Source organism: Tenrec ecaudatus, chromosome 6, assembly GCF_050624435.1.
Source record: "Tenrec ecaudatus isolate mTenEca1 chromosome 6, mTenEca1.hap1, whole genome shotgun sequence".
Lineage (NCBI taxonomy): Eukaryota > Metazoa > Chordata > Mammalia > Afrosoricida > Tenrecidae > Tenrec > Tenrec ecaudatus.
In genome coordinates, this window is record NC_134535.1 from 113,276,240 (window position 1) to 113,289,687 (window position 13,448).

Below are 13,448 nucleotides of genomic sequence, written 5' to 3' on the forward strand. Positions count from 1 at the left end.
TGTTAGCAGGTATTCTGAAAAGACTTCATTATGCTTAAAAAATATGCTCACATTAACATGTATTTATCCATGTAGATAATTATGTATTGGCAAAGATCCATCAGATAAGAACACAATTCTTAAAATGATCAATTTTCTAATTGAAGCCAAGTAATTAAAGTCTTACCTTTCTAGATAACTGTGTTGGAGTTTCCCTATTTTTCTGCAGCTGAAGGTGAATAACAGTTCTATCTTTCTGAAATGTTTTGTGGCTCCCCAAACAGCAATCACTGAAGAGAAACAAAACAAGAAAACAATCATTGCCTTGCATAACAACCTCAGCTGTATGTTTCCCTCCTTTGACTTCATTGTCTTTTATCTTTGGAACTTACGATGTGTGTGTGTGTGTGTGTGTGTGTGTGTGTGTGTGTGTGTGTGTAGATATGTATAGTAGAACCCTTCATTATATTCATTTTAAAAGGGCTCAAAATCAAAAAAGAAACTCACTACCAACCCAAAAGTGCCCACAGTGGACAGGGCAAACCGTCTCTGGGTTCCATGAGCAACACTCGGCGTAGTAAGTCTCGTCTTTCTCCATCGGAGCTGCTGCAGTCTCCAGCTACTCACGTCTGTTAGCTGCTTAATGTGTTACTCACAGTGCCACCAGGCCTCCTCTTTAAACGGCCATATTGAAAATATGTTCAAGAGCAGTTAGTTAAAAATGGATTAGTAATTCTTCCATTGGTTATTATGATAAAAGGGAATGCTTTACCTATTCATAATTAGCTTCATGCATTTCAAAGCTTGGCGGTCTAATGGATCCTTCAAAGTCTATTGAGGATCAACTTATTATGGAAGAAGACTGGAGAGGGGTACAAATGATATGGGCTTTAACAACATATTTATTATCACGCGAGCAGAGGCTGGTCATTTAGAAGGCCTTAAACTCAGTATCTTCAGCTTCAGGCATGGAGATTGAGGTCTACACATCACAGAATTCACAAGAGTAAATAATAACAGCACACACACCTATTTTAGTAATTTCCAATGGCAAAGTTTTAGTAGTACATTTTACCTTATCCCTCTCTAAATATTTATTGAGCATCAATTTAATGCTGACCATAATGAATTACCATATATGCTCAAGTATAAGCTGACCTAAATATCAGCTGAGGCACTTAATTTTAACACCAAGATTGCACAAAATTGTGCTGAAAAACTCGGATTATATATGAGTATATACAGTAGTCTTTTGAAAAGTATGCTTATTGTTTTAAAGAGAATCTGATCCCTTTTCCAAGCAATGGCTGCTGGAGACTCTGGCATGGGCAGAACCTTTCCCAAATTTCTATTCTATTAGCTATCCTTAGAATCTTTGAAATGTACTCAAATTTTTCCCTCTCTCTCTCTCCTTACACCAACTCCACATTTCATAACTGGGCTTTGTCTTTGAATTCTGTCGTCCTATGTCAATACTAGGAATCAATTTAAGAAATGAACTACTTTGCTTGAAAATCCCTTTACTAAGTATGTTGAAGTCCTCGCCAACAGGCCAATAGTATCAGCCTTTCATGTGGCTAATTCCCTCCTCTTTAGCTGCCTGCCTTTATTTCACTGTCCTGGGTAGTTAGGGTCACTAGGAATGCTGCATGAAGTATAGGATTCACAGTTACATCGGATTTTAGATAAACAATGATTCTTTAGTATAATATTGTATGTATACTAGAAAATGTATTTGTGCTTATTGATATCTTACTTTAACAGAAGATTCTGTATTTATAATTGCTAAATTTGGCAATCTTTCCCCTAACTTATTTTTGACTATTTGATGATAGTTCAATAGGCTAAACTTTAACTAGAAAGTATTTATATTCTATCATTCATAAGAAATTTCACTGTAAAGTGACATAGTCCATATGGCTTCTCCTACATGCAAAAAAAATACCTAAAACAAAATCTTGATTCTACTAGTGTGTGTGTGCGTGTTGGGTGGTCTTGGTTTAATTATCAGATTTTGACATGCTTTTTTTATCTATGTTTCTTCTTAAAAAAATACAAACCACAGGGTCAGTAGTTCAAAACCACCAGTCTTTCAGAAGAAGAAAGATGAGGCTTTTATTTTCATAAAGTTACATTCTCAGAGACCCACAGTGGCAGTTCTGCCTTAACTGTTAGTGTCTATGGAAGTCAGAATCAATTTGACAAGAGAGTAAAAATGGAAGAGAGAAATTTACTTAGTCTATAATTAGACATCTTTAAGCTATTTTCTGAAACTTTGCCTTCAATCAGATGATTTATATTGATACCATTTATTTTAACATTTTTATTTTTCAGATTTTCCTTTATTTGTTGGGATTGATTTTTCTTTGAACTTCTCCTTGATTTATCATTACAGGCTTAGACATAATAAGCTTGCATTTATTTTTAATGATCACCTTAACTTTTTTAAAGTAAAGTTATTTTAAAGTTTTCAGTTACAATCTTGACTTGATAATTATTTATATTTTACTCTCAAATAAATTCTGGAGCTTACTTTGACTTTAATCCAATTATTTTCTCATTGACTAGCAACTGCTCTTATAGGTGATCATTTGAAATTATAGTTCCATATTCTTTATCTTTTTGTTAGGTTAACAGAATAGGGACTAGGAGAGGCTGTGTCTCCCCAATGCCTGCAAAAGGCCACACCAAAGGGTTGGAAAGACCCAGGCACTCATTAGATGCCTAAGGAAAGACCCAAACTGAGCATGCTCAGACACAAGCCCCCTAGGCCAGGTGGGAGGTCCTCCTGTGCCCACAGACTAGGTCCAGCCACATGACATCACACAGGTGGGCCTAAACTCAGCCAGTAGAATAGGCCAATACCCTCAACCACACCTCCACAAGCCAGTGCGGAAGGGAGGGATTAAAAACTAGTGACCCTGCCATGTCTGTCTGTCTGTCTGTCTCTCTCTCTCATTTTGGTGTGCTCTGCAGGCAGAGGGGAGGAGTCTCTCCCATGTGTGGGTGCACATGTGCTTAGTTACTAGTCCCGCAGGCGTCATCTCATGGTCCTGATCATATATTCTTTCTACTGCGCTCATCCACAAATCCCCACGGACACACTTTCCAAAATCAGCATGTGCTTTTTGAGACTGTAAAGCCTGAAATTTCCTTTTTCCCTATAAAAGTCACTTGGATTACAAACATGCTTCTGTTCTGTGATTTCTTTCAGCAGCAGGAAGCAAGAACCGAGGTCTCCCAATCCAGGCACTTAACACTTGCGCATGATGAAATCAAGAAAAATAATAGATCAAGAAAAGTAAAAGGGAAGGTCAAGTACAAATTGTAAAACAGATATATACCTTCAAACATTTTCTGTTTTAATCTTAATGTAAGTGCTATAGTTCAGGTTTGGATGTAGAATAAAGCCTTTGAGGTTGAAGGAAAATTCTATTGGTTAAATTTTGTGGTCCTCTTTCTAAAAGATCCCTGGTGGATTAGAAATATTTAAGCAGAAGGAACAGGCTTGTTAGGCAGAGAGTAGCATGGGAGGGAGAGGTGACAATGATTTCTGAACATACCCATCCAGGACAAAGGAATGTGAAGGGCAGAATAACACACATCTCCTTATCAATGGAGGAGAGCTGATATAGCGGAGATAATAAAATAGATGGGTCAAGAAAGGGGGGTGGCGAGGCGGGGGGCGCACAAGTTCCACAATGACTGAATAGACTTCAGTCTGAAACAAGAGCACAGCACGAAGTGTGAGGCGCTGCGATGCACATCCCTGGAAAGAGGGTTATTACAAAGGGCCAATAGAACACGCTACAGAATGTTCATCTATGGCGGGAGTCCCCAACAGCAGAATATAGGGTCCAACTTTATGTTTTTTCAGGTCTTTTAGAATAGCTAAGCAGTGAGTCCCCCAGCGAAAGAGGAGCTTTCTGCTTGTTTTTGTCTGGGTACTTGAGAGAAACAAATCCACAGAAACCTCATATGCATAAGAGTTTTATGTAAAGGGTAAGTGCACACTAAGAAAACATCCCAACCCAGTGCTGCCCAAGCCCACAAATCCAACATTAACCCATATGTCCAACACTAATCCACAAAGTCCTCCTCCATCTCACAAAACAGACGTAATGATGCCGACTGAAGGAGGAAAGTTGAATCAGTGAATGTGTAAGCATCTCAGCCCTGGCAGGAGTCTCCACACGGCTGCTCCAACACCCAGGGCTGCATCGGGGTAGGTCCATGTGGCTTCTCCTCAGGGATGTCTTGCAGGAAGTGACCCTTGATATTTGCCACTTAAAAATCCAGTGATGTTAAAAGTTGATTCAGACTCATAACATCAGAGAATGATGTTAAATCTAATGGAATTAAAGATATTGTAGATGTAACATTATAGGATGAACAATCTTGACTTTTAAGCTCAAAGATATATTTGGAATTAATCACCCACTCACTGAGCTAGTTAGTTTACTGTGCCAATCTGGCCGATAAACTCGTGGGGTTAAATGAAGGATGGAGGGATAAATGGCTCTGTGAGCCTCACCTTTCTAGTTCTTGGGTCTCTTGATTTGTGATGGTTGCACCAGGGTACAGCTGCCTTAGCAGTTCCCTGCTTCAGCTTGCAAGGCTGACTTAATGTAAGGCATCTCCAAGGAGAAGCCACATGGATCTATCCCAATGCAGCCTTGGGTGCTGGAGCAGCCGTGTGGAGACCCCTGCTAGCGCTGAGATGCTTATGCACTCACTGATTCGGCTTTCCTCCTGCAGTCGCCGTCATAGTGTGTGTTTTCTGAGATGGAGAACTTTGTGGACTGTGTTGGACATATGGGTTAATGGGTTAATGTTGGACTTGTGGCCTGGGCAGCACTGGGTTGGGATGTTTTCTTGATGTACATTTAACCTTTATATAAAACTCTGTCTTATACATGAGTGTCTGTGGATTTGTTTCTCCAAAGTACCCAGACTAACATACTCACTCCTTCACTGTCTCACATTCTGACTCAGAGTGACTACATAGGACAGAGTAGAACTGATGCCATGGGTTTTGAGACTGTAAATCTTGAAGGGAGCAGAAAGTCTCATTTGTCACCCTTTGCCTCAATTAATACTTCTCAAATTTACATATTTATTTTCCATTTCACAGAACACATGGGTAGGGAAAGTTAAGGTTCATGACATGGAGAGATAAGAAGAGATCATTGCTGAGAAGGGCAATTATTTTAACACTTACCTCAGTCTATCTAAAAGCAACTATTACTCATGACTCCTGGCTTAATTAAGTATATAGTCCTTTATACATCATTTAGTGCATACATATGCTTTGTTTTTAGCTAAAAATATTGAAATTGTATAAAAAGTAAAGGCCTTTTTATAAGTCTAGAAGCATTTTATACCAACTTCCAAGTTTCCAATGATATCAGTATTAAGTTCCATAGTCATAAAAAGCAATTAATAGTACAGAAATTTATATAAATGAGGTTAACTAAGATATAGAGTCACCAAGGAAGTAAAATAACAGTGAAATTATATTTTACATCCATTTATATATATATATATATATATATATATATATATATATAGATATATATATATACACACACACACTGATCTGGAAGAAGCTCTTCTTGGATTATAGCATAGGAAATGTGTGGACAATTCAGCACTCTGAACGCTAGGTTGGCCATTGGGTTGATTACATTGCAGTGATCCTACGGGGCAGATAGAACTCCTCCCTAGGGTTTCCAGGAGCACACAGCCTCATCTTTCTCCTGCAGAACTGTGGGTGGGATCCAACTACTAACCTTGTAATTATTGGTTCAACATGTTACGGACAGTGCCACCTGGGTTCTTAGTCACAACTCTGGGAGATCAAAATGACTGATTTTATCCCATCTCAAGGTTTCATTATTTGATCCTATCAGCCTCAAGATGGGAAATGTTCTGTGAGGTTTTACTAGCACAAAAAATTTAAGGACTAGGATTAAAACAGCACATTTAAGCCTTTTAAAGTGAGATTGGCTAATAGGAAATAACAGGAATTTCAGAAATTCTCTAGCTAGTCATTTAATTTTCTGTAAAAAAACAAGCATTAGATTATTTAAATACTGATTTAAAACTGTGAACATGTTAATATTTTTTAATTTTAAAAACACTTGAATAGAATGAAGGGGAAGTGCAGAATGGAGACCCAAAGCCTGTTTGTTGGCCACTGGAGATCCCCTTGAAGAGCGGTCTAGGGGTGGAGATGAGTCAGTCAGGGTGCGATGTAGCACCGATGAAGAATACAGCTTTCCTCCAGTTCCTAAATGCTTCCTCCTCGCAACCCCCCCCTCCCCCAACCATCATGATCTGAATTCTACCTTGCAAGTCTGGATAGAGCAGAGGATGGACACTGTTGCAGATAGGAGCTGGAGGCACAGGGAATCCAGGACAGATGATACCTTCAGGACCAGGGGTGTGAGGGGCGATACTGGTAGGGTAGAGGGTGAGTGGGTTGGAAAGAGGGAACCAATTACACAAATCTACATGTGACCTCCTCCCTGGGGGATGAACAGAAAAGGGGGTGAAGGGAGACGTCAGACAGGGCAAGATATGACAAAATAATAATCTATAAATTATCCAGGGCTCATGAGGGATTGGGGAGTGGGGAGGGAAGGGCAAAAAAAAAGAGGACCTGATGCAAAGGGCTTAAGTGGAGAGCAAATGCTTTGAAAATGATGAGGGCAAAGAATGTACAGATGTGCTTTACACAATTGATGTATGTATAGATTGTGATAAGAGTTGTATGAGTCCCTAAGAAAATGTTTTTTAAAAACTTGAATAAATAAAAATAGCTTGAATGGTACATATTGACTGTTGTAATTGTTCTAGATATAATGAGTTTAAATTATATACCTACATTCAATTTTAACTTGTCTTCTCAGAAACAAAATCATTTAACAGCTTTGTGAATCCTTTTATTAATTCTGTTGCTTAATGATGATTGCACAAATCAGGAATTTGGAAAACTCATACGCCATAACTTTTACATATAACTCTTCATAATAAACAACCTTTACTTCGCACAGCCTTTTTTTATGAAGAATTGCTTTCAAGTGATAATATAGACTATCCACATGTTAGACTCTTTGTCCCATAGTATTAGAATCAAATGAAGATTGTATGGTTTGTGTGTGTGTGCCTTAGGTATTTATTAGAGATGGAAACCTAACTAAATTTTTAAATATTGGAGAAAGTAATCTGAAGTAGATGTGTAAACTATATTAAAATCAATTTACTAACAGAATCTCATTGAGAGCCTTCAAAGTGATGGCATGCTTCTTTCTATCCTCCCACATGAATCTGTAATTTTTTAAGTAGCAAAGTTTATTGAAAGAGAATTTTACTTTTATCTGTTTCATTACTATTTATATTCTGAGGCTGTTTTATATGTGCTGAAAATAGCAATTTGTTCAAGTTTGCTAAAGTCTTCATTCTACTAAGGAGAAGAGAATTTTTTCTACTGTGTAATTCTGTTACTAACAAGCTACATATAATTAAGTATTTAATTTTCCAGAAATCATTTGAATTTTATTTAGGGTAAAAATTTAAATAAGACACTTAAAGAATAAATGAATTCAAAATATCACAGCAATAGCTACATTTCCTCTCCAAAAAGGAAAAGTTTTTCTTCGTTAGATTGTTTTAAATCCCAATTAAAAAGATGTATTTTTGGAAGAGAACTGTTTTTGTTCTAACAAAAAGAATGCAATATGGACCTTCCTTTTGTGAATGTCTCTTCTGTACTCCAGTAAAGAATTAACGTCTCAGAAACCCACAGGGGCAGTTCTGTCCTGTCACACGGGGTTGCCAGGTGCTGGAATGGATTTACTAGAAGAGGTCATCGAGGAGACAAGGAACTACATAATAGGACACCAGATCAATTGGATCTATGTAGGTAATGAGTAAATTGACAGATAATATTTTCTTTATCTAAATTTAAGAGTAGATATAATCAACAATTTCATATTAATATGTTTATTTACAGAGATTCTTTTTTCTACATTTTTGAAAAATGCTCCAGGTTCCAGGATTCTTTCATAACAGTCAAATAAGTAATAAATATAAGTTTAGTTTCATTTAAATCAAAGATGTAAAATCTAGTCATAACACTAAGTGTTAGGTCCAAAAGAAGTTTCAAGGGAGTTATGAGGTTGCTTCTTCTTAGGAAGCTCTTATGCTTTGCTGCAGACAAATACGGTTCTAATTAACCCAACAAAAACATTTTAAGTAAAGCAAGACAAGTAGAGAATTATAGAAACCCAGTGCCACACCTTCCGTTCTGACTTCCGACAACCCTATAGGACAGAGCAGAACTACTCCTGTGGGTTTTCAAGACTGTGACTACTTACAAGTCATAAGCCTCGTCTTTGGCCCTTGGAACGGCTTGTGAAGTCGAACTGTTGACCTTGTGGCTATCAGCCCAATGTGTAACCAACCACTACATCAGTAGGGCCTCTTTTAAAGATATGGAATCACATAACTTACATAGACTAAGAATAAGGAGTACACAGAAAAAACATTAAAACTGACGCCAAACCAGTTGTCTTCCAGTCAGTTGTGACCATAGGGAGGCAAAAAGAATTGTACTCCATTGGGCTTTTAGTGGGGTAGAAAGTAATGGATACATTTGTCAAGTATCAATGTATGTGATAGTTAGGAAGAGGAAAAATATCAAGTGAGATATTACAAATCTTGAGAGTACAATTATTGTTATTCACTAGAAAGAAGGAAGATGCAAGAAACTCTGTTTTGCACTCAAGAGGAAAGTAAAGAGGCAATCATTTCTATCCTCACCCCTGCCACTGAATGATCCCACAGGAATCTTGTCTACTGGATAGATTAACAGGAATTTGAATTGGCCAGACAACAAATCTCCATGTGGTAAGTTGGATAATAAGAAAAAGTAAATATGGTTGAAAATGTTAATATTTTAATTAATACCATTGTTTTTATTTCCTTTAGTTCCTGTGTTTAATTTAATTGAATCTAGTTTTCTAGTTGAATATTTTGAATTTATATTGCTGGCTTTGTATTAAGCTATCATAACATGTTAAATTCATGAAGTTTCTCTTCTCATTTACTTACTCTTTGTTTTAAATATATTCTATTATTTAAAACCCTGTGTTAAAAGCAATTTATGAGGAGAATACTGACTGTTAATTAAATACTATTTGATATGTTGAAGGATCTCTCAGATATTGCCTGAAATCTGGGCGTAAGGGATTTGTTATGAAAGTAATAAGGTAATATTAAAGTAAATGTCTTGTTTTCGTAGAAACATTGGCCAGAGGGAGAGCAGAGAATCAGAGAGGAAGAAAGGAGAGGGAGAGAGAGGGGTAGAAGGATAGGGAGAGGATGAGGTTGGGGAAGAGGACTAGAGAACATATGAATGAGCAAGGAACGGAGTATTTTAATTGGAACAAAAAGGCTGTGATACTAAATTAAGATGAATATTAATTTTAGAATGGTAATTTTGGTTGGCTAGAAAAGTTAATTTTTAAATTTTGCAATTTTTGTTATTAGGTATAAACATCTCAATTGCTTTGTTAATTATATCCCATTTTTATATAGCATCCTGTTCTGAAAAAAACATTCCTTAGAATCTAACCTTGAAAGTCTTTACTATCCCTGACCTCTGATAACTTACTTCGTGAATTTTGAACCGTAAGCTGTTAGCAAAGATATCACTTAGGAGCTTGTGAGCAATGCAGAGGGAAGGCCTTGTCCTAGACCAGCTGAATGGGAATCGGTTTATAGCAAAATCTCTAAATGATGTGTATGTACATTTAGGTTTGAGAATATTCTTTATACCTGCATAGACTGTGAAACTATAAATATTTAGCAGTCTTCATCGTCTTTCTCCTTTTTAACTGGACTTTGTGCAATATGCTTGATGTGCCTCACAGAGTTTGAGGCAATGGCTGGAAGCCAATCTGTCCTTAAGGAGCAACTGGTTAAATCAAATCTGCCTTGCTCAGGTTTTTGCACTCCTGAACCACTATGCACACGTCCACATCATCCTGGGTTGGTACTCACCAGCTAGGGAGAGCCACTACGCCCCTCATAAGCCTGCAGAAGTATTCAAAACGCCCTATCTCTAGGAAGCCTGGGGGATTTATCTCATCACACCTGCTTACCACATACAAAACCATTGTCTAAGACAGGCTTCCACAGGATGGATTGACACTGTGGCTGTAACAATGGGCTCAAATATAAGCATTGTGAGAATGGTGCAGGATCAGACAGCGTTTCTATTGTGCGTCATCTCATTATGAGCCGGAACCAACTCGATGGCCCATAAGAACAGCAACAGAAATACATTCATTAAAATCGTCACATCGCCATACTCTTGTCCTTTAATATTTCCTCCCCTGACTATTATGGTCTTAGTCATACCTCATTAATCTTGCTAGATCTGCGTATGTTTGCTGTAATAACTAAAATCATTCGATGCATGAAATCCAAGATAGATAAACCCTTCAGAAATAGCAATGGGAACAGGAACGCAGGGGTGGGGGCAGGGGGCTGATAATAATAAAGACTGGCATCAATAACAGAATTATAGGTGAATGGATACATTGGATGGTGTAAGATATGACAAAATAATAATAATATATAATATAATAATAGGATTCCTGGGGGGTGGTAGGGTGGGGGAAGGACAGGGTAAAGGGGAGCTGATATCAGAGAATTCAAGAAGAAAGAAAATGTTTTGAAAATGATGGTGGCAGCAATTGCACAACTATGCTTGATACTAGCTATAAGAGCTCCCAATAAAACAATTAAAAATAACAAAATTTAAGGCCAAAACACACTAAAGATTCACATATTCACCATGAACAAAGCTGGGAAGCAAAGTACTGTGACCATTGACAGTTTAATAATAACGCTAGCATGCTTTAGCTAGATCCTTAAAACTTGACTCAAGGAACTACTTAATGTAGCCATTTTAACAGAAAGACACACTACTTGGAATCAACCATATAAATTTGAGTTTTAAAGATTCACCTTTAATCCACAGTCGGTGAGAAACTGATAGATAAGTGACATCTAAGAAGCATCTCCATGAAACAGACCAGCCTAAGAAGTATAGCTCTGATAACTAGCGGAGGTTAACATGAGGAAAATCTTTCTATGTCATCCTGAAAAATCAAGAGTGATAACTTTGGGGAAACCACTATTCTACCTCTTATTTCAACGCATTGTAAAAACCGTATAATATTTTCACTTGTTTAAGCCTACACTTTTCCAGAGCTCAAATCATGAAAATATTTATAGGGGAATAAAAATGGTATATTTGTTATTAAAAATCACCCCATGTAATCTTTCAGCACATTCTTAGAACATGGACATGTATTAAAATTTATTTTGTGTTGTCCCAAGCACTGTTCTGCTCCGAGGGCAGCAGTAACAAAGTTAACACAAGGCAGGCCACTTAAAATAACAGGTATTTATTCTCACAATTTTGGCCGGGGGTGGGGCGGGGGGACAGGGGGAGGGAGTCTCAAGCCACTTGTCAGTAGGCTGATGCTCTCTCTGAAAATGCTAGCTGTGGGTGGTGACTGTCTCTCCTTGTCATGTCTTGGCTTGTGGTGGATCACTACAACCTTCGCTTCCTGTGTCATCTGTCCTTCTCTCTACGTGTCTGTCTAAATTCTCTTCATTTACGAAGACACAGTCATTGGAGAAGGGCACAATTAAATCCAGGGTGGCCTCATCTTAGTTTATCACATTAACAAAGAACCTAAAAACAGTCTTTGAACTTGATCAACCAAAAGAAGCCCAAAGGTACAAGTATGCTGCTGAATGGTGGATGGGTCAAGTTTTCTAATGTGATTCTCATAAATGAGCGCCTGCTACCCTTGCGGATAAGCAGGTGTGTTATCTTAAAGTGGGGGGAGGGGGTTCCTATTCATGGCTTTCCTGGTCTTTCCTCACGAATACAGCTTTCAGTTTTATTGGAATTTTCTCATAATAAGCTTCAGTAACTGTCCTCACTCTTTTAAGAAAAGCTATCAAGATTACCCTTTGGATATTTCAAACGTTTTGAATTTAACTGACCCAGCAGCTTCCCTGAAAAGCTACTACTTTGAATGGACTCTTTTCAAAGTCAAAGATTAAAATGAGTGTATTACTAATAAAAAAAATAGTCTGCAGCCACCCACTAATCAGAGATGCATTTTAATACATCTTATTTTTATTTATCCTCACTTATGAATGTGTGTGTACATTATGTTCATATTTATCTGTGCATCTATCAGTGTTTCTTATTTAGAAGATATAATCTTTTTTATATACACACCTCTGATCTCTCCATCTATGTTATTGATCCCCTTCACTGACTTCTGTTGGAATTTGGCTCATCAATTATCTGTCAAGACCTTCGATCCTCCCATCATTGGCTCTTTTCCTTCAGCTGTGAATGTTTTCAGAGCCCTCCTGTTCATGTCTTCCGAATCTCCGGACCATTTTCATTTCTCCGCCCCCTGGCTTTTACCACCATAAATAACTTTGGATAGAGTGGTCTTAAATTTGTTTCTGCACATCACAATTAATCCTCAGTTTATTGCAATCTTATTTTTTGGCTACATCTTTATAAAGATTTACCTGTCTAGGGTCATCAAATAACTTTAGTTGTCAAATCTAATAGTAGTGTTCAATCCTCTTTGAATAGCAAATATCTGTGGCATTTAATGGCATATTGATTTGGTAGTTGGGACTCTGGCTTGTTAGGAAAGACATATATTTAAGAAGCCCAACATTAAGGAGCTTTAGTACCTAGTAGATTATGTGCTAAGCTGCTCATCTGAAGATTAGGAGTTCAGATATATCAGCGGCTTTGTGGCAGAAAGTTGAGGCATGGAGCTTCTGTAATGCCTTACAGCCTCAGAAATCGACTCTGTCTTATAGAATCACTGAGTTGGAAAGGAATTGATGAGTGTGGGTTTGGGTTTGGATATTTTAAATGGATATTTCTTAGTATTTTTCTTCCCCTTTCCCCATACATTTTCCTCTTTATACCCTTTGAATAATTATGTTCTCAGAATTATTTCTATGGTTATTTTTCTCTGAGATCTTACTATTACCAAAGCTTCTATGCCCTCCTGAAACCAAGTATCTGCTAATTAATGCTGATTTTCCTCAAATCCAATCTTCTCTTGTCATAGAAGGTGTCCCTAGGCATTCAGAAATTCAGCATGTCTCAAGCTAGATTAATTTGCTTCTCCTAACTTCTGTTTCTTTAAGGTTTATATTGCTGCTATTGACCTCAATATGGAATCTGGTACTTATCTTCCACTTTGCCCTCCCATCATTTTTACTTTCTCAGTCAAAAGGTAATGTTAATTTCACCAATTTTTACCCCATCACCTTGATGGTAGTCAGTGATTGTGTGTGTGTGATTATTTAGCTCTACTGCTGTTTGTGTCACGCCATTT

General features: G+C 37.5%; 1 protein-coding gene across 1 annotated transcript in view; it reads right to left on the reverse strand.

Annotated features, from left to right (window-relative positions):
• The window catches only part of PIK3C2G (phosphatidylinositol-4-phosphate 3-kinase catalytic subunit type 2 gamma), a 419,757-nt gene that overhangs the window by 375,288 nt on the left and 31,021 nt on the right, over window positions 1–13,448 (reverse strand). Inside the window, exon 5 of the mRNA XM_075553327.1 lies at window positions 167–269. Within this exon, the coding sequence (XP_075409442.1) occupies window positions 167–269 (103 nt within the window). The remainder of the gene's footprint in view (window positions 1–166; window positions 270–13,448) is intronic.